General features: G+C 39.0%; 2 protein-coding genes across 2 annotated transcripts; one reads left to right on the top strand and one right to left on the bottom strand.

The window, feature by feature from the left end:
* Positions 1–18,717: 18,717 nt before the first annotated feature.
* Positions 18,718–19,380, top strand: LOC132639612 (uncharacterized). Its single transcript, XM_060356054.1, has 2 exons — positions 18,718–18,878; positions 19,038–19,380. Exons 1-2 carry the CDS (start codon positions 18,718–18,720, stop codon positions 19,378–19,380), a joined length of 504 nt encoding a protein of 167 aa, XP_060212037.1.
* A 377-nt stretch (positions 19,381–19,757) lies between these two features.
* Positions 19,758–23,357, bottom strand: LOC132642595 (uncharacterized). Its single transcript, XM_060359699.1, has 3 exons — positions 23,135–23,357; positions 20,141–22,819; positions 19,758–20,005 (listed from the first exon to the last, which is right to left on the bottom strand). The coding sequence occupies exon 2, from the start codon at positions 22,493–22,495 to the stop codon at positions 21,380–21,382; it is 1,116 nt and encodes a 371-aa protein (XP_060215682.1). The 5' UTR covers positions 22,496–22,819; positions 23,135–23,357; the 3' UTR covers positions 19,758–20,005; positions 20,141–21,379.
* Between the last annotated feature and the right edge of the window lie 471 nt (positions 23,358–23,828).

Raw genomic sequence — 23,828 nt, forward strand, 5'->3', positions numbered from 1 at the left:
GTGGAGGGTGGTCGAGCAGTTAGGGCTGCTCGATCAGATCGTACCGGTAGCCCGGGTACTCAGCGGGTTCAACATGGCGAGCGAAACCACAAAGGGGGAGATCTCATTGTCGATGAACATCGATGGCACTATCAGGCAAACGGTCTTCTATGTAATCGAAGGGGACATGAAGTATAATGCACTGCTGGGTAGACCTTGGATACATAGCATGAGGGTCGTGCCCTCAGCATTGTATCAGCTGCTGAAATTCCCAACCCCGGAAGGGATAAAAACCATCCGAGGTGAACAACCCGCTGCAAGGGAGATGTTCGCGGTCAAGGAGGCGATACCTTTGCCCGAAAAATCGGATCACAAGGAAGAAGATCCAACCGGAGGACCGGACGCCAAATAGCAATCAAAGCACACGGGGTTGGACCCGGGGTATGAAGAGGATGATTTCGATGTACCTAGGTCATTCGTCATGCCGGATGACTCGGATGCGACCAAGTCAACAGTAGAGGAGCTGGAGCAGATCATCTTGTTCGAATACCTGCCAGACAGAAAGGTATACCTGGGCACGGGGTCAACCTCGGAGCTCAGGAACAAGTTAATTGAATTTCTTCGAGCTAATGCAGATTGCTTCGCGTGGTCCCATATAGATATGACAGGTATACCACCGGAAGTAACAACTCACAAGCTCAGCTTAGACGGGAAGTTTCCCCCGGTGAAGCAAAAGAGGAGGCCCATGGCGGAAGCAACACACGCCTTCGTAAAAGACGAGGTAACTAAGATTTTGAAAATAGGCTCTATCCGGGAGGTAAAGTACCCGGACTGGCTAGCTAACATGGTAGTGGTGCCTGATAACGTCCAAATCCACCCTATTAATTAGAATGGGCACGGTCGTATGCAAATATAATTACCCAACTATGAGTCGGGGTCGAATCCCACAGAGAACAATATGTAGGCGATTAGGAAAAGTAGGAATTTTCACCAATAATAGCTAAAGCCAAACGATAGATAATATTTTGGTTTTGTTTGAGAGAAAATTATAACTAATGCAAAAATGTAAACTAACCTAGAAAGCAAGTAAAATGATCAATGGCCACAAGCATGGATACAAGGGAAACTACACTCAAGTAACGATCCAATGTACTTCATGATTTACAAATAATGGTGAGTTTATATTACTTAGCCTCGGATAGTGATTCTAAATTAGCTTCTTCCGAAGACTAACTAGACTACCTAATTGAATATCCCTAAAGCAATTAGGAGCATTAAGAACACCCGAATATGGCTACAAGTGGTGTCGCCTATCCCTAGGTCGATTTTCATTAGATGAGGGTTAACACCCCAAATTTTTGTTAATTAATCTTTCCCAATCCCGAGTTTGCCTCTTCCAAGTTTAAATCGAAATAAATGGGCAAGTCTTAGGGTTAGCTACTCCCTTAAGAATCATTCAAAATGAGATTAATTAAAGAAACAATAACCCACTTCATTAGGAATAAAATCATTCAACACATAAGCAAAACAAGAGATTCAATCCAAACTTAAACAATATATACTTCCATAAACAAGGTTCAAGTATTGAAATGAAATACTACACACATAAATATTCAATACAAAGCAAGAGTAGAAGAAATGGGTAAAGAATTTCTCATTGGGTGCTTCCAAATCTTCTCTTCCAAGGTGTTGGTGATGAACCCTAGCCTCCAAGAACTTGTGTGTTGTGCCAAAGATGATATGTTTTTGCCCCCTAGTCTTCCTTTTATGTTTCCCAATTTTTCCAAGTCCAAAAAATGACAAAATATGCCCCAGATTTTCGTTTTTGCAGTTCTGCCCGTTGTTTGCGAATCTGTCCCATTTTTGCAAAACTGTCCAGTTTTGACAGTTTTGCAAATCTGTCCAATTTGACCTCTTTTTTACTTTATTTTCACTTGGTTTCTTCCGATCACTTATAAATCATATAAAACCTGTAAAATAGATGTAAATGATATTAAATGCACTATTTTCTCAAGCAAACATAGCAAAAATATAAGATTAAAGAAGAGATAAGTTGGTAAAATACCAACTTATCAAACCCCCAAACTTAAACTATTGCTTGTCCTCAAGCAATTCAAAACATACAATCTCTTTCGAAGAAATCGACTCAATAGTGCACCAACATCATACCAAGTTAAAAAGTCTACTTTAAGCACAAAAACGTAACTTTGATTGGTACCAACAATTAATTCAAAACATATGAATCACCAACTTCTTCTTAAAAACTTCATTTTCCTTTCAAGTGCTCAAACACCAAATTAATCAAAGTAGCAATCAAGTCATGACACTAAAGCTTCAAAATTTGTCTCCTTATCGCAAAACAACTTTCTTTTGTTCATTCCTCTCAATTGGAAAATGAAACACTTTCACAACTTAAATTCTCATGTGCCCTCACACTCAAGAGAGAATCCCACACTTAGAAAATGTAATTCAAAACACAAATGGGATATTAAATAGAAAGAATTAACTCTCTTCTCTCACAAAGATGTTCAATTGCACAAGTAGTACCATAAGCTTGCCCTTCATGTATTTCTCCACTAATATAGACACACTTGGTTCAAAATCAATTAGGACTTAAAGGGTTGTAATGTAGGCTTTTAGTTAAGGTAGGGACATAATTTGGAAATAGTGACTCAAAAACCTCCCTAAGCACTACAATTTTCAACAATCAAAGCACACTTCCTTTCAAGCTTTTCCACCATTTTTTTCATTTTTCATTTCGCCAACTAGTCTTCCCTTTATTCACAACTCTTTATTATTCCTTCCTTTATTTTTATTTTTTTTCTTTTTCAAAATAACAAGGAAGTTTCCAATTTTTTTTTCTACTACTTCATTTTTTTTTCTTTCACCTTAAAGTAACTCCCACATCACAACTTTTTCCAACTATCACCCTCAAACTTAGGCTTTTAGCCTACGTTTGCACTTTCAACGCACTTAAGGAGGTAGGGTACCAAAAGATAGATCAATAAAGAACAAAAGGTTAAAACTTGTAACATGGTTTCCAAAGAAAAGGTTAAAGGCTCAAACGGGGTTGACTAGGGAAAATATGCAAGGGTAGGATATTTAAGGCACAAAAGCGGTTCAAGGAAGGCCTAACATCATTTTTCAAACCAAGTGTAGTCTAGGATTTCGCCTTGAAACTCATTCCGGGCAAGTTCTAGACCACAAATAATGCAAAAGAACTCACAAATAAACCTCATCACACATGGCACATGAAAACTCAAGTAGAATATGTATCCAAGAACCAATTGAAACAAATGAACTCAAAAAGTCACTCATAGCCTAAAGAGACTGATTAGTGAAAGTAAGAGCCAAAAATTAAATCTAAAAGTCATAACAAGAAACCTTACTTCAATCATTTTTCTTTTTCAAAAATCAAGAGTTCATATGTTAAGGTTTAAATAAGTTGGTACCAAGCAAGCCAAAAATTAGCCAAGGGGTAAAAAATCACATCCCAACACCATTTTTACTCCTAAACTACCTAACTAAGAACGGAAATAAAATAACAAAAGTTTTTACTCCTAAACTACCTAACTTAGAACGGAAATAAAATAACAAAAGTGATTAATCCACAACATGCAAAAAGAACGAAATTTTCAAGAATTTGAGCAAGTTCCATTTGTAACGTTTATCCACAGCCACACCAACAGTCACAAAATAAACCCGACAAGGGCACACAATCAAGAATAACCAAAATATAACGTGCTACCACATGCCACCCCCAACTAAAAATATTGCAGTGTCCTCATTGCACATAATCAAAACAAAACATAAAAATAGTTTTTTTTTTTTTGTGCAACTGGACAGTTTTGCAAAAAAAACTGGACAGTTTTGCAGAAACTGGACAGTTCTGCAGAAACTGGACAGTTTTTGCAACTAGACAGTTCTGCAGAAACTGGACAATTTTGCAAAAACTGTGCAAAACAGTTCTGTTAACAGTGCTGCAATTTTCAGCAGCTACTGGTTTGGAGCTGTCCGGAAATCCAACCTGCTCAAAACAACTCCAAAAATTCTGAAACTTTGCAGATTAGTCAAAAACCATAAACTAAACTATTCTAAAAAATAAAATTTCAAAAACGATTTAAAATTTTTAAAACGATGGGTTGCCTCCCACCAAGCGCTTAAGTTAACGTCGCGGCACGACGGTTACCTTTACCGCTTTTCTCGCCATTTGGAGCTTATGAATTGGGCCCCAAACTTGGACTCAAGTTTGTGACCACGAGCGGTGGGGGGTGGTAAGTAGATGAACAAGCCAAACGTTAATTTCTTCATTCTGCACTTCTTGGCTTTCAAATGAGGAATGTCATTTTGCCTTCTTACTCTTTCGAATTGCAAGATGTAAGGCACTTGTCTTTCTTCTTCACCATCCAACATGGATGTATGTGGCTCAATTCTCATATCACCATACAAATCCAATGTTGAAAAATGCTTGGAGTGAGACTTCAACCTTCCGATTTGCAAATTTTTTCGGATTTTGACATTCTCATTTTCCCCCAAACTAGAGTCAACTTCCACCATTTTTCTCAAGACAACGGTTGACTCTAATTTCTTTTCTTCTTTGGCATCTCTAATGAAAATAGATTCGTTTGGAGGATTTTCAATTCTTGATTCCTCCTTTTCATGATTGGCCTCCAACATGGGCATTCTCTCCTCATATTGAGCATTTGAGAATTCTTCTTGATTTTGTTCAAATGCCCAAGGAAGATTTTTGTATTCATTCATCAAGCCATTTTGGAGACTAGTTTCCAAGTACTCCTCCAAGGCTTTTTGCTTTTCATTTCCTCCTTCAAGTAGGCATTCCATCATGAGCTTGAACTCTCCATTTTGTCCATTCTCAACTTCTTCCACTTCCATTTCCCTATCATTGTCACAACAAAAAGTAGAATCGTCATAGTGGGGGTTCGGGGAAGGGAAGGACACATAAGCACAATTAGCCCAATAGCCATTTTGACCACCACATCTATCACATATGCTCCACTCATGGGTTCGAGATTGTGCGCACAATCCTCCCCCGGGAGACTTTAAACAATATTGCCAAGAGTGAGGTCCTCCACAATAGGGACAAGGGTCATCAAAGTATGGACAACTTCCATCCGACCCATTTTCATTACAAGATGCCATTGTTTTTTTTTTTTTTAATTTATTTTAGCAAAAGCAAAAACTGGACAGTTTTGCAAAAACTGGACAGTTTTGCAGAGGCAAAAACTGGACAGTTCTGCAAAAACTGGATAGTTTTGCAGAAATAAAAACTGGACAGTGTTACAGTTTTGCAAAAACTGATCAGTTTTTTTTTTTTTTTTTTTTAAAGATAAAATAAAGCAAAGAAAGTTTGGACCAAAGCAAGTTAGCTTAAATCCCAAACTAAACCAAATACGCCAAATTGTTCCCCGGCAACGGCGCCATTTTTGATAACGTCCAAATCCACCCTATTAATTAGAATGGGCACGGTCGTATGCAAATATAATTACCCAACTATGAGTCGGGGTCGAATCCCACAGAGAACAATATGTAGGCGATTAGGAAAAGTAGGAATTTTCACCAATAATAGCTAAAGCCAAACGATAGATAATATTTTGGTTTTGTTTGAGAGAAAATTATAACTAATGCAAAAATGTAAACTAACCTAGAAAGCAAGTAAAATGATCAATGGCCACAAGCATGGATACAAGGGAAACTACACTCAAGTAACGATCCAATGTACTTCATGATTTACAAATAATGGTGAGTTTATATTACTTAGCCTCGAATAGTGATTCTAAATTAGCTTCTTCCGAAGACTAACTAGACTACCTAATTGAATATCCCTAAAGCAATTAGGAGCATTAAGAACACCCGAATATGGCTACAAGTGGTGTCGCCTATCCCTAGGTCGATTTTCATTAGATGAGGGTTAACACCCCAAATTTTTGTTAATTAATCTTTCCCAATCCCGAGTTTGCCTCTTCCAAGTTTAAATCGAAATAAATGGGCAAGTCTTAGGGTTAGCTACTCCCTTAAGAATCATTCAAAATGAGATTAATTAAAGAAACAATAACCCACTTCATTAGGAATAAAATCATTCAACACATAAGCAAAACAAGAGATTCAATCCAAACTTAAACAATATATACTTCCATAAACAAGGTTCAAGTATTGAAATGAAATACTACACACATAAATATTCAATACAAAGCAAGAGTAGAAGAAATGGGTAAAGAATTTCTCATTGGGTGCTTCCAAATCTTCTCTTCCAAGGTGTTGGTGATGAACCCTAGCCTCCAAGAACTTGTGTGTTGTGCCAAAGATGATATGTTTTTGCCCCCTAGTCTTCCTTTTATGTTTCCCAATTTTTCCAAGTCCAAAAAATGACAAAATATGCCCCAGATTTTCGTTTTTGCAGTTCTGCCCGTTGTTTGCGAATCTGTCCCATTTTTGCAAAACTGTCCAGTTTTGACAGTTTTGCAAATCTGTCCAATTTGACCTCTTTTTTACTTTATTTTCACTTGGTTTCTTCCGATCACTTATAAATCATATAAAACCTGTAAAATAGATGTAAATGATATTAAATGCACTATTTTCTCAAGTAAACATAGCAAAAATATAAGATTAAAGAAGAGATAAGTTGGTAAAATACCAACTTATCAGTGCCGAATAAAGGTAATAAATTTCGAATGTGTGTTGATTACAAGGATTTAAACTAAGCATGCCCGAAGGATTCATTTCTATTGCCTCATATCGATAGAATGATTGATGCGACAGCCAGGCATGAGATGTTAAGTTTTCTCGATGCCTACTCCGGGTATAACCAAATTCGGATGCACCCGGAGGATCAAGAGAAAACATCCTTCATTACCCGATATGGGACTTACTGTTATAATGTCATGCCTTTTGGATTAAAAAATGCCGGTGCAACCTACCAACGCCTAGTTAATGGATGTTCGAAGAACAAATAGGGAAAACAATAGAAGTTTATATTGACGACATGGTGGTCCAGTCCCTGGAAAGAGAGGACCATTTAAAACATTTGCAGGAAACCTTCGACGTGCTCCGCAAGTATAACATGAAGCTCAACCCGGAAAAATGTGCCTTCGGGGTCCGGTCCGGCAATTTTTTAGGTTTCATGGTGTCAAACCGGGGGATCGAAATCAACCCGGACAAGATCAAGGCCATCGAGGATATCGAGGTGGTGAATAACGTCAAAGGAGTACAGAGGCTCACCGGAAGGATAGCGGCGTTGAGTCGCTTCATATCGAGGTCCTCGGACAAGAGTCATCGCTTCTTCTCCTTACTGAGGAAGAAGAACGACTTCGTTTGGACACCGGAGTGCCAAAGAGCTTTACAAGAATTAAAGAGATACTTGTCCAGCCCACCGCTGTTGCACACACCAAAGGCGGACGAGCAGCTCTTTCTCTACCTTGCTGTCTCCGAGATAGCGGTAAGTGGCGTTTTGGTCTGGGAAGAATCAGGTACGCAATTCCCTATCTATTATGTAAGTAGAACTTTGGGGGATGCGGAGACCCGTTATCCCCACTTGGAAAAATTGGCATTGGAATTGGTAAGTGCTTCTAGAAAACTCAAGCCCTACTTTCAATGCCATCCGATATGTGTAGTGACTACTTACCCCCTAAACAACATCATGCATAAACCAGAATTATCGGGTAGATTAACTAAATGGGCCGTAGAAATTAGCGGATATGATATCGAATACAAACCTCGAACGACCATCAAGTCCCAGATCTTGGCCGATTTTGTGGAAGATCTCACCCCATCTATGGTCCTCGAGGTCGAGAAAGAACTTCTACTAACCTCGGAGAAAGCCTCGGGTATTTGGTCGCTACATACGGACGGGGCCTCGAACCTTAAAGGTTCCGGGCTAGGAATCGTCCTTAGAACCCCGGCCGGGGATGCCGTTCGACAATCCATTAGAACTGTTAAATTGACTAACAATGAAGCCGAGTATGAGGCTATGATTGCAGTTTTGGAGTTAGCCCGGAGTATGGGGGCCGAAATAATCGAGGTAAAGTGCGATTCGCTCTTGGTCGTAAACCGGGTAAACGGCGTCTTCGAGGTCAAGGACGAACGGATGCAGAGGTATCTGGAAAAAGTCCAAGTGATACTACACCAGTTTAAAGAATGGACCATACAACATATACCGAGGGAGCAGAACAGCGAAGCCGATGCATTGGCGAATTTGGGATCTTCGGTCGAAGGAGAAGAAATCAACCTCGGGACTACGGTGCACTTGCTGAACACGGCGATAGAAAACTGACATGCCGAAATAAACACAATGGGTTTAACTTGGGATTGGAGCAACAAATACATCGACTACTTGCGTGATGGGAAGCTCCCGAATGACCCCAAAAGAATCACGATCACTACGGACCAAAGCTGCGCGTTTTTTCTTGATAGATGACCAATTGTATCGACGGTCTTTCTTCGGGCCCCTGGCCAAGTGTTTGGGTCCCGGAGAAACGGAGTATGTGATGAGGGAGGTGCACGAAGGAACATGCGGCAATCATTCCGGTGCTGATGCTCTGGTCCGAAAGATTATCAGGGTCGATTATTATTGGAACCGGATAGAGGAAGACTCAAAGAATTTTGTCTGGAAATGTGACGGATGTCAGAAACATGCTCCGATGATTCATCAGCCCGGGGAGTTTCTGCATTCGGTGGTGTCACCCTGGCCTTTCATGAAGTGGGGAATGGACATTGTCGGTCTGTTACCATGGGCACCAGGTAAAGCCCGTTTTATTTTGTTTATGACTGATTATTTCTCCAAATGGGTTGAAGCGCAGGCCTTTGAAAAAATCAGAGAAAAGGAAGTCATTAACTTCATATGGGATCACATCATCTGTCGTTTCAGCATCCCTGCCGAGATAACTTGTGATAATGGTCCTCAGTTCGTGGACTCCCCGTGTTTTTCTATTTTGACCTCTCCTTTTTGCAGGAAGTCGTGTACCGAGTAAAGAAAAGAATCTAGATCTGAAAACACGTGTTGCACTCTTTTTCTTAGTACGGTTTTGTCCCAAAATGGGTTTTCCGACAAGGTTTTTAATGAGGCAACAAGTACAACGTGTTACTCGACGAAGCTAAAGGACAAACGTCCGGATACTCGGGGTCGCACCCTACGAGCGGGGACTTAATAGCACTCACCCGATCTTGCAGCTCGAATAAGCGCTAGGGGACTATAATACCCACTTCAAAGTTTACCCCGGTTAGAGGAAATCGGTGGAGCTCAACAAACAAAATCGGACCTAAAATATCAGGTTTCGATGTAAGGACCAAACGATCAGAATGAATCGTGTCCGCGCAATATTTGCTACGGCAAAACCAAGAACCGGACCTTCTGCATTAGGTTTCGATGTAAGGACCAAACGATCAGAATGAATCGTGTCCATTTAGTATTTGCTACGACAAAGGCAGAAGGAAAAAGTTCATTCTCACGTATATAAATACTTGCAATGCAAAAATTATCGAAAGTTTGGATAACGATATCTCGGATGTCTTCCTGTTAAAGCACTTTACCCCGATGGTTACCGCCGTATTTCGACACTACTTCATTCATATACCCGATACCGAGCACCACGATCGAAATTCGACAAAGGCAGCAAGGTCATAGTGATCCGAGCCAAAATCATTAATCCCACGAACAGGGACTTTTACATCAAAATTCACCTAAGGCTGAGATTCAGGTAGCCGAAAAATACTGGCCCTAAAAATGCCCGTTGTGATTCAAAGACGTCCGAATTCACAAAGCACAAGATAAGTCCCATGGGAAAAAAATGCATAAAATTCCCAGACAAAATGTACCGGATAAAAAGAAAAGCCGATATTTAGGCACAATCAGAAATAATGACTCCTTAAAACGTCCGGCATTCGGTCGGAAGTCACAAAAAATATTCAAACAAAGTAAAGAATCAAGGAAAATACACGTTCTATTTATACGAAGGATTTTACATCGGAGACTCCTACAAAGGCAAAAAAATATAAAGGCTAAGTACAGGCCCTAATCTATCCGACATGGCTGGATCTGGAGGGTTCGGACACTGTCCGCTCAGAGCCGTCGGAGTCAGACCCGAGGGCACCCTTAGCCTCTTCCTCGACTCTTTTAGCCTCGAGAATCAGGGCCGGAAGATCCGTAAAGCCGCGCTCGGCTTGCTCGAGGGTGATCCGACGAGACTTCCATTTCTCATATTCAGCAGCAATAGTAGCATGAGCCTCGGCGGCCTCCACGCTCTTCAGAGCCTCTTCCAAATCGGCCTCGGCCTGGGCTAACTTTGCCACCAGAACATCCCGAGCCTCTCCAAGGACATTTTGCATTTGGATGGCCGACTCGAGCTCGGCCTTGAGAGTGTCATTAGCATCAGCTGTCTCTTCAAGCTCGGCTCTTAGATCAGCACATTTCTGGCCCCTCTTCTCCGCCTTCTCCTCGAGCACCCTCATGAGCTCTTTGTACCGGGCATTCTCGGATTCGAGCTGCCGATGCCTCTCGGCCATGCTCATAGCATCGGACTTGATAGAGTCCAGCTCCTCCCGGAGTTGAGCGCCGGTGGTTTCAAACTCACCAAGCCTTGAGGATAATTGAGTGTTGTCTCGGCTAAGGCCGATCTTGTCAGCTTCGAGACCCCGATTATATTCGGCCATCACGGCCAGCTCACCCTTTAACTGACAATTTTCGGCCTTTGTTGCGTCGAGCTCGGGTCGGAGGTTGGAAAGAGTAACTACTTGATTCAACTCATCCTCCTTCACCCGCAGAAGGTGCAAAAATTTCTCTGTCTCATGGCTTTGAGCATCCAACTGACCCTTGAGATCGTCCACCTCTTGCTAGGCACGGACGAAAGCCTCGTTGACGAGCACCACACTGTGCAAATGAAGCAAGTTAAAAACTTGAACAAATGAGACTAAAATTCTCAGTAGGATTATGCAGGGATGGCTGATAAACTTACCCGGTTGCCCGCGTGCATACCCTCGTTAATGAGGCACTGCCAAGGGACCTTGTTCATCTTTCGCTTATTCGAGTCCGAGATAAGAGGCCTCATATAGCTTGCCACACCCACCGAGCGAGAAATAAAGCTGCAATCTTCGGGAATGGTGATCGTAGCCGATCTTGTCCTCCTCGGCTCCACACTTGGGGCCGGAAAGATGCGTACCAAGCTGTCCCTGGCACCAGATTCGGTGGTCCGACTAGCCGCCCTCGTGGCCCGAGGGATCGGGAGATGTCCGAATCCAGCAGCTTCGCCGGTGGCGGGAGGAGTGCCCAAGAACATGTCCTCAAACTCATCCGACCTTGAAGCCAGAATTGGAGAACTTGGAACGGCCTCAGCAGCTTCAGCAAACGCAGGGGTCTCCGTAGTCACAGGGGTCTCATAGTCGGGCAGCGGACCCACATCTGTGGGGACTTCGGTCTCCGGGACCGACTCAATTCTTTGACCCGCTTCGGCAGCGGCTGCCCCCCCCCCCCCCCCGGATCTTCTTGTCCTTTGCAAGGGGGTTTCCTTGGAAGAAGCTTCACCTGAAATATCGACGAATTCAATCTACCTTAGAGGAGTCGGGTAAAGAATTTCTTCAGCACCTGTGGGAAATGCCGGAACCGAAGGTCTTTCCCCGGTTGAAGGAAGGGGTGAAGCGGCGATACCCTCCTCCAGAATGCCAGCCACAGAAGGGGCCGCACTAATACTTCGAACGAGGAGCTCGGGTTCTGCCTCATCCCTCAGAGTCCTTACGACGCTCCTCGCCCGTTTCTTTGGTTTCTGCCCTTTGTCCGAGGGCCTTTTTCTCTTGGCGGCGGCAGCAAGGATACGAGAGGCACCAGCCGAATCGAACTCGGGTGCCGACGTTGCTGGTTCTGCTGCTGACTCCGGCCTTCGATCCACCGAGCCCTTAGGTAAACGTGAAAATCGAAGATGTTACGGAAGGATAGAAGATGCAATGAATACGGATATAAACCGGGTATTACCGTGGTTTTGGGCGACCCATCGGCCACGTGACAGGTGACCCCACGTCCGATTTTCGTGGGCATGTTGGCTGAGGAGAGCAGCAACCCATTCGTTGAGATCCCGGACGACCGGAGGAATCCAACCCACGGCTAACATAGATAAGAAGAGTAGTGAGAAGTTGGATAAGCTGAAGATCAAACAAAACACAAGCAATTATTAAAAGAATTCAGACTTACGATTATTATTCCACCTTTCCGGAAAAGGCATGTAGTTGTCCAGGATAATGTCCGAGGTTTGCACCCGAACATATCGCTCCAGCCATCCCCTGTCTCTATCTTCGTCCATTTTTGAGAAAAATGGATTCCGGCTACGCTTTGCGAGTTTTATTACGCCACCCCGGAACAACCTCGGGGAATATAAGCGAATCAAGTGGGCCAGCGTGAGCTCCTTCCCGGTATTATTGGCCAACAGCCGGAAGCAGGCCACGACCCTCCAAACAATCGGACCAATATGTGTCAAGGTTACGTTATAGGTCCGGCACATGTCTAAGATGACCGGATCAATCGAGGGGTCGAGCTTGAGAGTGAAAGGGTAAGTATAAACGTATAAAAAACCTTCCCGATGGTCAGTGACTGATTCACTTGGCCCGGGGGCAAAAACTTGAACTGAACGGATGTTCCACCCATAATCAGCCCGGACTAGGCCAAGTTTATCCTCGGTAACGGATGAGGGATATCGTCTCACATCATACCCTCTGTCGGACACCGGGGAAGGTTTTTCAACCTCGAAATCCTTGTTGAAATTTGGTTTGGCCGGTATAATGTCCGAGGCAGTGGGCTCGAAGGTGCTTTTTGCCTTAGGTGGAGAAGTTGGGTCGGTTCCTTGAGATGAAACCGAGGGAATATCATGGGAAGTGGTTTCAATGTTAGCAGACATTTGGAGATTACGCAGAATGATTAGGCAAAATCCGAAAGAGAAGTTAAAAAGGGGAGTAAGAGAACAGATAGAAAATTCAAGAATGGCAGAAAACAAGAGGAAGAAGCAGCAGCCTACTCAACAAAAATGGTTAAAGTGGAGAAGTTGGCAGAATCGTTCCCTTTTTTACGTACTATGAGCAGCGAATCAACAAGAAATGAGAACTAAATGTGAATTGAAAGATAACAAGTGAAGAATTGAAAGCAGAGAAGAAGTAAGTTGGAAGAGGTGAAAGTGTTCAAATGAGGAAGTAAGGGACGTTATATAGGCATGAAAACGGGGCGGTTACAAACCCCATCCAACCGGGGGATGCCACGTGTCCCATAATTAATGAGAAACGACTTGAAGCGACGTGCATTACGGCGGTTGTCAGAGCTGGTCATCCGGGATGAGACACGTGGCCGATGATAGAAGGACGTGTCGCAACTGTTCCCGCCAAAATGGAAAGATAACTACGGATAAATTGAGACGCCGGTTTTTTGATTCATCCACTTCGCGTTACTCCGATAAAACTACGGTCCGGAAAGTGTGGGACTATCTGTATACGGTAAAAACCGGATGTGTATTAAACCGGTAAGACCAGAGACCGAAGGAAGAGAGGGAAGGACATTATTTGGTCCGGGTTTTCCCATAGCCGAGTTGATCATGGTCGTTCCTCCGTTTGATCAAGACCGTTCCTCCGTTTGATCAAGACCGTTCCTCCGTTTGATTGTGGCCGTTAGTCCGTTTGATCGTGGCCGTTGGTCCGGGAGATCCGTTGCGCGACTGTCACGCGTCGATAACGTCCTGCCATGTTCAACTGCCAATTGTATGGGTGTCAGACCGTACGGCCAACCTAACCCAACCTAATCCATTTCAGAGTTTTTCTTTATTTTTTTAGTTTCTCATATTGTATGAAGCTCATGAAGCAACACTATAAATAAGGGTCATTGCCCACTTTTGAGGGGTTGGCTTCCTCATATCAAGAACTCTTGTAATAGCAAAAAATATATAAACTCTTTTTCTCTCTCCTAAATATCTGATTTTCGGTCCAAATTTATTGTGTTCATCTCTTAAATTTATTCAATCAAGTGATACTCATATTAGTAGACATATAAATCTATGGCAAACCTCTGATTATAAGTTGTTTCTCCATAGCATATTTATATATTTCTTTTTTTTATCAAATAGATTAAGACACAACCACATATTATATACCTTACTCACAAATTTAATTGATTATTCAAATTCGGGGTAAACAATTAAGTTTTGGAATTTAACAAAGACTTCTTGGACTGGCTTTGTTATTTTTTTAATATGATCTTCCATAATCCATTCATGAACTAATGCTATAATCATAAAATGACTTCTTATTTTATGCCGCGCATACAACACTTGCACGTTATCTAATACTATTTCTTTTACCTAATTTGTGTTACCCTTAGCAGTAGCTTTAGCCAGAGTATGGACATCTATCTAACTTTAATGCTACAGGTGGTGATATTCTTGAAATAATAGCATTTTTCTTAAAACAATTATTTTGTCGATGCCACTTTATCTGATATGACACTATTCAAGTCAACCACGGTAACATTTTCAAAGTCGTCCACCTTTTTTTTTTTCAAAGTCTTCCGCCTCCCTGCTCGTTTTGGAGAGTTAGAGTCTGTTTGGATGGGCTTATGCCTTTAAGCTGAAAACAGCTTATAAGTCAAAAAAAATAAGTTGGGGTAGTCCAACTTATTTTTTTTGGCTTATAAGTTGTTTTCAGCTTATAAGCTGCTTTAGATAAGTTAAGTCAAATGGACTCAATTATTTTTTTGAGCTTATTTTAAGCACAAAATGACTTTAAGCTGGTCAGCCAAACACTCAAAAAAGCTAAAAACAGCTTATAAGCCAACTTATAAGCCAATCCAAACGGGCTCTTATAGTATTCTTTTTCATTATAACATGCTCTTGTCCGAGAAGGTATTCAACAGTTGTAATGAAATGGTACATAAAAGTCAAGTTTAGGTTTATCTAGAAAAGCTATCGTTAGGTGAAAAGAAAAATTTGACCAACTTTATAAGAACGCAAAAGTTGGAACTGACACGGTTGGTATTGAGTTAAAACAACTTAAAGATAATTTTAAATATGGGTGGTATTGTTCGGTTTGGGGTCAAGCATTCTTTTCAAAACGACTCATATAGTCACATCATTAATTAAAAGTATCCAACATCTTATAAATATATGATTATTTGTTTGTACTTTTCATGTGGAACTTTGTTCAACACACCCAACAGTCTCCCCTTGAACAAGTAAAGGCAATAAGTCGATCGGGCTCCATGCCATTCTATGTCTCTATCATCTCCATAGTCATCCAGTCAAACCATTGGCTCTAATACCAATGTAGAGCTAAAACATGATGTTATATTGTCTGCTTTTGAGCTAAATCCGCACAGTTTTCTACAATTACATCACACCATTAACAGTATTCAATCAGTGTTTTAAAAGGTGGAGGCGTAAGGCGGGGCGTTTTATGTATGCCTTAGCGGGGCGTAAGCCCCATGGGTATTTAAATTTTAGTATTTCATAAAATAATATAATTACAATAAATATTTTTAAATAGGTAAACTACATTAAAAAAAAATTGTAAATAAATGAAATCTCTCTCTCTCTCTCTCTCTCTCTCTATATATATATATATATATATATATATATATATATTCTCACAAAAAACTAATCAAAGCAATCCATTATACTCCACTTACAACTTGTAAATATATATAACATACTTTTACAAGTATAAATAATATAATGAAAAACAAAACCATTATGAAATGCAAAATCAACTCTTAACATCTTAACTTCAAACAATGAAAAAATCAAAATTTCTTAAAACAATATTACTATCATACTATTCATTTTATCTCTGTAAGCAAATAATCAATAAACTTTATCAGTATTATAATTAAAATGTAACTCCTTCATGAATAAAAATAAAATTACTTTCAAATAGCGAAATGATAAAATATGATAATTTTGATACATAGGACAAAAGACGAATGACAAGCGAAAATGTACCATTCAGCTAAGAAATATTAAGTGATATCACCCTCATGATGTTCTCACATAGTAAATATGCAATACTATGACTTTTTATTTGAGTTAAATCCAATCTTCTTATTTCTATAGATGAAAAATATTAAGTATCATTCATTTGTTTAAGAATTATGAGGGTCATCGATTTTAATTAAGAAATTTAACATATAATTTGTGTAAGAACTGTTAGGCGAGCCTCGAGCGTTAGGCATTTTTAGGACGTACAGTCAGGCGTTTAGGGCGTAAGCCTCACAAGAACTAAGCCCCACACGTGAGCCCTGGGGCGTTTTGCCATTGTCTTGCCCCAAGACGAGCCCAGAAACTGCCTTTTAAAACATTGTATCCAACACGTTAATTATAACTAGCTTTTTCTTCTTTTTTCTACTTTCCATGTGAAACTCTGTTCACATACACGCTCAATAGTTTGTTTAATATTTTCTGCTATTTCTTTTTGTTAAGTATACATCATTAAGATCCTAATTAACAAATTAGTTGGCAAAGAGCTTGTCGTTTTTAGCTCAAGTCAAAAATAATAATATTATAATTTTGAAAAAATTGCTTTGTTTAATCAAGTTGTGGAAACTGCTTCAAACAAATTAAGCTGTCAAAAAGTAATTTATTATCTCCCTTAATTTCTTCATAATTGGATCATAACATGATACTACAGATTTGAGAAGATTTTAAAAAGAAGAGGTTGATGAGGTTTTTGTGGTTTTTCGGGACTAAATTTGATATCTAAACTTGATTAGTGATTACTTTAATAAGGGAGGTTTAAATTAAATTTATTTGCTTAACTTATTATTTATTTTAACTAGGTAAAATGCAATGTGAAAAAAGCTTAACCACTCTCGGCGTATACACCAAATCAGTTAATCTGACACTATGTTAACCTTAGTAGGCATTTGGCCGTAGGATTTGGAAGCATGATTTCATATTTTGATTTCAAATAAGCGATTGTTTATGAAATTTGCACAAAACTTCAATTACAACTTCATATCATGATTTGAAATCCCAAGTTCTCCAAAGAGTAGGATTGGATTCCATATCGTAATTTTATTTTTATTTTTTAAATGTAAAACTTGACCCATAAGTTTATATTTTATAAAAAAAGATCCATAAGTTGGTAGATATATTTTTTAAATGTAAAACTTGACTCAAAGTAACAATGTTGGTTCGTCTTCTCGGTCATCTTATCGAAAATACTTGCTCGACGTGAAGAGATTGTTCGTACCGTATGACACGATTATATTAAAGAGCAGTTACACTACTACTCAAGTTCAAATTTTCCTTTTATTCAACTAAAGTTTGATCGATAGATGATGTATTTTTTTAAAAACGTCTTCCAGTAGTGTATTAACTTCGGTATGAATTATGGTTTGCACATTTGGTAAGATTGTATAAGAATTGGGCAGGTTTTGATGGTTTTAACAACTTGTGGGGTTTTCATGTTTTTGAGAAAAAAATACAACTTAAGAAATTCAAATTGCATGTCCAAACAAAACTTCAAATAAACCTGATTTCAAATCCCTGATTTCATCATGTCTAATCAGGGCCTTAGTCACAAATTGAGGTGATCAGTAGATGTCTTTTCTTTTTAATAAATAAGATATGCAACAAGTGCTAGCATTTGTTTGTCATTTGTTATAAGAACATGTCGAGCTTTATGTTTTGTGATTTTTTTGATATTTAAATATTTTTAAAAGCTATTTGAGGAGTAATGATTATTTAGCATTTGTTAGTATAAGTTCTGTAGTGTCTCTTAAATTTAAAAATATCCTGTGCAGAAAGCGTACACTTAATTATGTCCAACTAAAAGGTATATAAGTTACCTTTTTATTAGTTTGGTAAACTACAGCGACAGTGAAAAAAAATTTCACGACTTAAAAGTATGAACTACTATGTCGACCAAGGAAAATAATCCATTATTCAAACAATAAAAATATAAAACTTAAGGAGCGTGTTTGGTATGAAGGGGAAAATTATATGTAGCTCGTCAAAATATTTTGAAAACATTTTCTCTAGAAAATCACAACAATGGATGAGAGTAGGGAAGCAAGTTCAATAAATGACATTTATGATAATTGTCTCACGTCACCACACCCCCCCCCCCCCCCCCCCTCCAAAAAAAACCACTCAATAGTGTTTGCCTAAGTTAGAGAAAAGACCCAAAATCATACTATTCTTTGACTTTAGACCCAAATCATACACTATCTTTCACCTGGAGCACTAATAGTCCTTTTTGTTTAATAAAGTGGTGCATTTTTAGTCATAACCCTAACCACCCTTACTTTTTTAACGGATGCCTCCTCACGTGCATATCACACTTCCCTGCTAAAATATTTCTCTACAAACGAATCGATGTTCTCTTTCTTCTCTTCGTCCATTCTCTCCCGATTTGCATAACTTCATTCACATATTCGTGAGACCAACTAGAAAATCAGGTGGGTCAAGTTTGTTTTGTTGAAGAATGACAATAAAATGCGATCTTGTACATGAAATTTTAGCAATGGAGTTTTGAAGAAAGCATTTGAATTCATTCTACATGGATGAGAAAGACCCCCAAGGTCATGGAAAAGTGATCTAAATAAAGACCCCAACAACAGTATGATTATATTCCCATGCCTGAAAATCATTGTTTTGCTAATGGGACATTACCACCTGCAGTAGTTTTTTAGTTGCTACTGCACTTCACCTGTAGTAGCCAAGTGAAGTGCCCACATTGGCTAAGCCTTCACTGAGCATTGATTATTTCATGACTCGCTTTTCGTTTGGGGATGAAGAATTTATAGAAGAAGAGGAAAAGGAATTTGTGAATGACGTATCCGAGTCGATTCTTGATGATGAAGAAATTACAGAAGAAGAAGAGTTTGAAGTTGACATATCTGAGAATTCGGAAACAACAACAAGAACATAGTTTGCTCCTAGTGTGGATATTGATCCGCAACAGCCGCCTCATATTCCAAGTGGAACAATAGATGAAGTGTAGCCTACACGAGCTAGGGTGCCTCGAATGCGTGTCATTAATAACTACGTTCATCACACAATTCAACTCCCATAATCGATTCTTGATAGTGATACATATGGCTATGGTGATGAAGAAGATGAAGAAATAAATGAAGAGGAGGAGGAAGAGAACTATAATGAGTTGGTGGATCATCAAGACATGTCTGAATACTTGGAAACAAGAACATATTATTATGATCTTGTTATGGATATAGATGTTAATGAAGGTGATCCAAATGTTGATAATGAGGAACAAGAAATATGTGCTATTTGTTTACTTGAATATAAAGATGAAAACACCATTGGCACACTACAATGTGGCGATAAATTTCATGCTGGATGCATCAAGAAGTGGTTACAGAGGAAAAAATCATGTCTCTTTTGTAGAGCTTCAGTTTTGCCCCTACATTAGTCTTAATCTTAAGAATTCAATTAGATTAATGGTTAGCATTATTATTTTTGTCATGATCATTCTAATCATAATTCTTGTGTGAATTATAGCTTCTTGTAATGTGAATACTGGTCATATACAGTTAAGCATTGACATAAAAAAATTGATACTGAAATAAGAGGATTCAGCAACATTTTGTTTCATTTCAAAAGCAGTTTACAACCCTAAAAAAATAGTAAAACAACAGCTAATGTCAAATTTCAGCACCATTCACAAAAATCAGCAAAGAACATGAGTCATTTTTCAGCAAAAACAGCAGCAAAAAACCAACAAAACAGCTGTGAAAAACCACCAAAACAACATTCTAATTGTAGTCATAAACAGCAGCCAAATTCCAGCTTAAACAGCATGCAAATTGCTGTTATTTTCAGCAAAAACAGCAGGTAAATTCCAGCAAAAACAGTAGCCAAAATCAACATCCAAATTGTTATCATTTTCAGCAAAAACAGCATGTAAATTACAGCAAAAAATAGCAGCCAAACTCCGGGAAAAACAACATCTAAATTGCCATCATCTTCATAAAAAACAACAGCCAAACCAACAAACACAGCAGCTAAACAATTCCCGCGCGAGCAGCAAGCAATTCCTGTACCAACTTAATAAATTAGCAAAAACAACAGCAAACTTTCATCACCTGCAATACACCAGAAAAACACCATATACTCACTAGAAAATAATCATAATGACACAAAAATATACATAAAGAATGAGCCACTTTTACCCAAAAAACTGTTATAGCTTCAAAAAGTAGGTCCACTTTGTTGTGTACATTGAGAATTTTCCCAAACAAAATCTGGTCCAATTTCTACTTCGGCATATCCCATTTGTTCCTGTTCTACTACTCCTTGTACAACTTCATCCTGTCCTCTTCTAACTTGAAAAAGAATAACAAATCATTTTTATGCTAGTTTAGGATTATTAAATAAAAACCAAATGCTATTATAACAATCGATATTACATGTAGTTTCGGCCGAAATGAAGAGGAGTTTCTGGTGGCACAACATTATATTTGCAAGTCCTTGTATTGTGGCTAGGTTTGTGACATGTACTACAATCTAGAGATTTTTGCTTTCGTTTCATCTTTGTTCGACTAGCTCCAACTTCATCTTGTTCCTTTCTTCTCACTTTTTGTTTTCTTCCTCTCTTATTATCTTTTATAATCCTTGGAGGCAGAGGAGGAACTTTACTTGACTTAGGCCACATTTGTGGTCCATTCATTGGAAGAACTGAATTTTCATAAATTCTTCTATATGTTTCCACCTTGTAACAATCATGAACATAGTCAAGAATGTTATCCTTTTTAGCCCAAATTGCTGCAATAGCATGCTTGCAAGGGATCCCAGTGAGACTCCATTTTCTACAACTGCAAGATTTATTCTCCAAGTCAACTGCCCAATTGTCCGTAATTGTAGCTCCTAAAATTTCATAGCTCTAGTGATTAGATTTTCTAGGGATATATTCAGCAGCTGCAATCTGATTGTTGTGTAATATATCCTTGATCCTAGGACAAACATCACCCGATTTCCATTTATGTGCTTTTTCCCTATTAGCTTGCATTCTAGCCATGAGTAGATAGCGCACTTTCTCCAAAAGTGTCACAATTGGCTTATCTCGAGCATCAAGTATCATTCTATTAAACACTTCACACACATTATTTTAGTAAGATGTCACACTTATCATCTGAAGAGAAATGCGACCTAGACCATTCGCTAGGTTCTTTGTCATTTAACCAAGTAGCAGCATCAAGATCTAACTTTGAAATATTTTTCATGCAATCATCAAATTTTCTCACAGTACAAGACTTTGCAGCAGCCCAAAGTGCCTTTTTTAATGTGGAACCGCCAAAGCCAGCCTTTATAAAATTGTTATGAAGGTATCTCACACAAAAGCTATGGCTCACATGAGGCAAAACATCATTAAAAGCTTCAATAAGACCTTTTTGTTTGTCTGACATAAAGGTCTAACCAATCTCATGTATATGCAAATCAGTAGCTAAATGATTCAAAAACCAGGCCCATGTCTCTTTGCTTTCCTTTTCTACAATTGCGTAGGCAACAGGAAATATATTGTTGTTACCATCGATGCCAACTGCAGATAACAACTGAGTCCCATACATTGGGCCCTTCAACCAACATCCATCCACACCTACAATTTTTCTACAACCCGCTCTAAAGCCAAGCTTACAAGCAGTAAAATAAGTATATATTCTCTGAAATCTCTGTGGCTCATTGGGGACCTCATTATCAGTGAGCTTCATGTAAATCGTGCTACCTGGATTTGTTCTATCAATTTCATTGCAATAGTCCCACATCATTTTATATTGATCTTTAATATCACCGTCAATTAATGCAATCGCTTTCATCTTAGCTCGTTTAGCTTGAGATAACGTCACATGAGCTTTTAGTTCAACACTTACCCTATCCCTGAATTCCGCCACTCTCCAATTCCTGTTTGATCCAACTTCTTTGAGGTACTTTCTTGCAATGAAAGATGAAGTGATCGTTCTATTTTCATGATGCCACTCCTTACAAGTATGTGTAGGATCGTAAGTTCTAATCTGGAAAGCCTTATCTCTTTGCATTCTAGAAGCCTTGATTTTCCATTTGCATTCTGGATGGTGTATGCACATTGCCTCCATTCTTATACTATCATTCCTGTTCCATCGGATGTACTTTCCATTCTTAATCTCATGAGTTTCTACAGCATTTTTAAAGTCCTTTGTCTCAAAGACATATTCTAGACCTAATACTGGGTTATCTCCATCGGTCTTTGGATTGTACTGAGGAAAGTTGAAACTTTCAGTTTCAGAATCACTATTCAAACTCTCTGTGTCTTCAGAATCAACACAATCAGAATCCCCCTCTATATCAACCATCTTTCTCTTTATTTCATCACTACGGAGCTCTCTCTCTTCCAGATAGCTTTGATTCCTCTTCCCATGTGTATCAACTAGAACATCATCAGCTAAATCAGCTTCCGAGTCACTAAAATCATCACATGATGAATTTTCACACAAAGTCTGTTGTTTGTCATTTTCTCCAATATTTGATTGATTTACTGAATCCACTTTGTCCATTTGAAAGTAAGAATCCAAATGTTCAAAGTATATTTCAAGCACATTGTCCTTTTGGATGTTTTTGCCAACTGTGTAGGCTTCAAAATCTGTAGAGATCAACTTCCATCAATTACGAGGCCTTCCAAACCTATGCCAAAAAGTTATCGAATCATTTGCGTAACCACATATCTCTGCCATCTTCTTGAATTCAACAAGATTCAATTCTGCAGTGTTTACATAGTTAATGTAATCCATGTTTCCTCCAACGTAATGCTTATCTGGTGTACGCTTCATAATTCCCCCGTGATAAATTCACAGTGACAAGCGAAGACTCGGTTATTGAATCTGAAATTTCAATTAGTAAAATTCATAAGGTGTTGTTGCAGACAAAAATAATACGTATTGGTTGTTTTTTGAAAACAAACTAACGTGATTAACTAAAAGCTAAACGTTAACAATATTAAAAACTAACAGACTAAACTACTTTGCCAGAGAAAAAGATGCCAAAAAAATCAACAAATTTCGAAAATTTATTTCATCAAAATAAATAATACAAAAACGTGTTCTGCTATGTTGTGCCTTAAATTTAGATGAGAAACACAATACTCAAATTCTAACCCAAAAAGATTCTACAACCTTAAAATAGAGAAAAATTCTCACCATAGAAAGAAGGTGATTGTGTATCACTGTTGCGCCTTAAGAACATTATTACTTCCTGATAATTGTTTGTTGCTATAGATACGATTCAGATTTGATATGCGTTTGTTGTTCCAATCTCAACTTTTGGCTTCAATAGGGCTGAGTGTTATGCTCTTTCGAAGAAAGGAAGACAGAGAGACAGAGCATATACTTTTGGAGGGAAAATAGTCTAAGTTTGGAGGGAAGTGTGATATGCACGTGAGGAGGCATCCATTAAAAAAGTAACGGTGGTTAGGGTTATGACTAAAAGTGCACCACTTTATTAAATAAAAAGGACTATTAGTGCTCCAGGTGAAAGATAGTGTATGATTTGGGTCTAAAGCCAAAGATATTGTATGATTTTGGGCCTTTTCTCGCCTAAGTTATATATAAATTAGATGGCCCGTGCTAAGCACGGGCATATGCTCGACATAATTTTTACCTTATTTGCGTAATTACAATTACTAAAAGGTCCTAACACCAAGAATAACTTCTACTTGTTTTAAGCTTTTAACACTCAATAATATTTTTACATGCATTGATGAATAAAGTTGTATCAGATTATGAAAATAGTACATTCTTCTTCCTCAATGAGAGAACCCATTTACATAACGGGAAAAAGAAGAAGACCCCTTAGGAAATGTGACCGTTCTATAAATTTTTGTTATCAGAAGCC

Source organism: Lycium barbarum, chromosome 5 (genome assembly GCF_019175385.1).
Source record: "Lycium barbarum isolate Lr01 chromosome 5, ASM1917538v2, whole genome shotgun sequence".
In the NCBI taxonomy this organism is placed as follows: domain Eukaryota; kingdom Viridiplantae; phylum Streptophyta; class Magnoliopsida; order Solanales; family Solanaceae; genus Lycium; species Lycium barbarum.

What these genes read in the sequence shown, in the direction of transcription:
- LOC132639612 (XM_060356054.1), top strand. Translation starts at nt 18,718, where the DNA reads ATGACTCGCTTTTCGTTTGGGGATGAAGAATTTATAGAAGAAGAGGAA. An exon ending in GAAACAACAACAAGAACATA is followed by an intron (nt 18,879 to 19,037) that starts GTTTGCTCCTAG and finishes GATTCTTGATAG; the next exon opens with TGATACATATGGCTATGGTG.
- LOC132642595 (XM_060359699.1), bottom strand. Translation starts at nt 22,495, where the DNA reads ATGGACAAAGTGGATTCAGTAAATCAATCAAATATTGGAGAAAATGAC.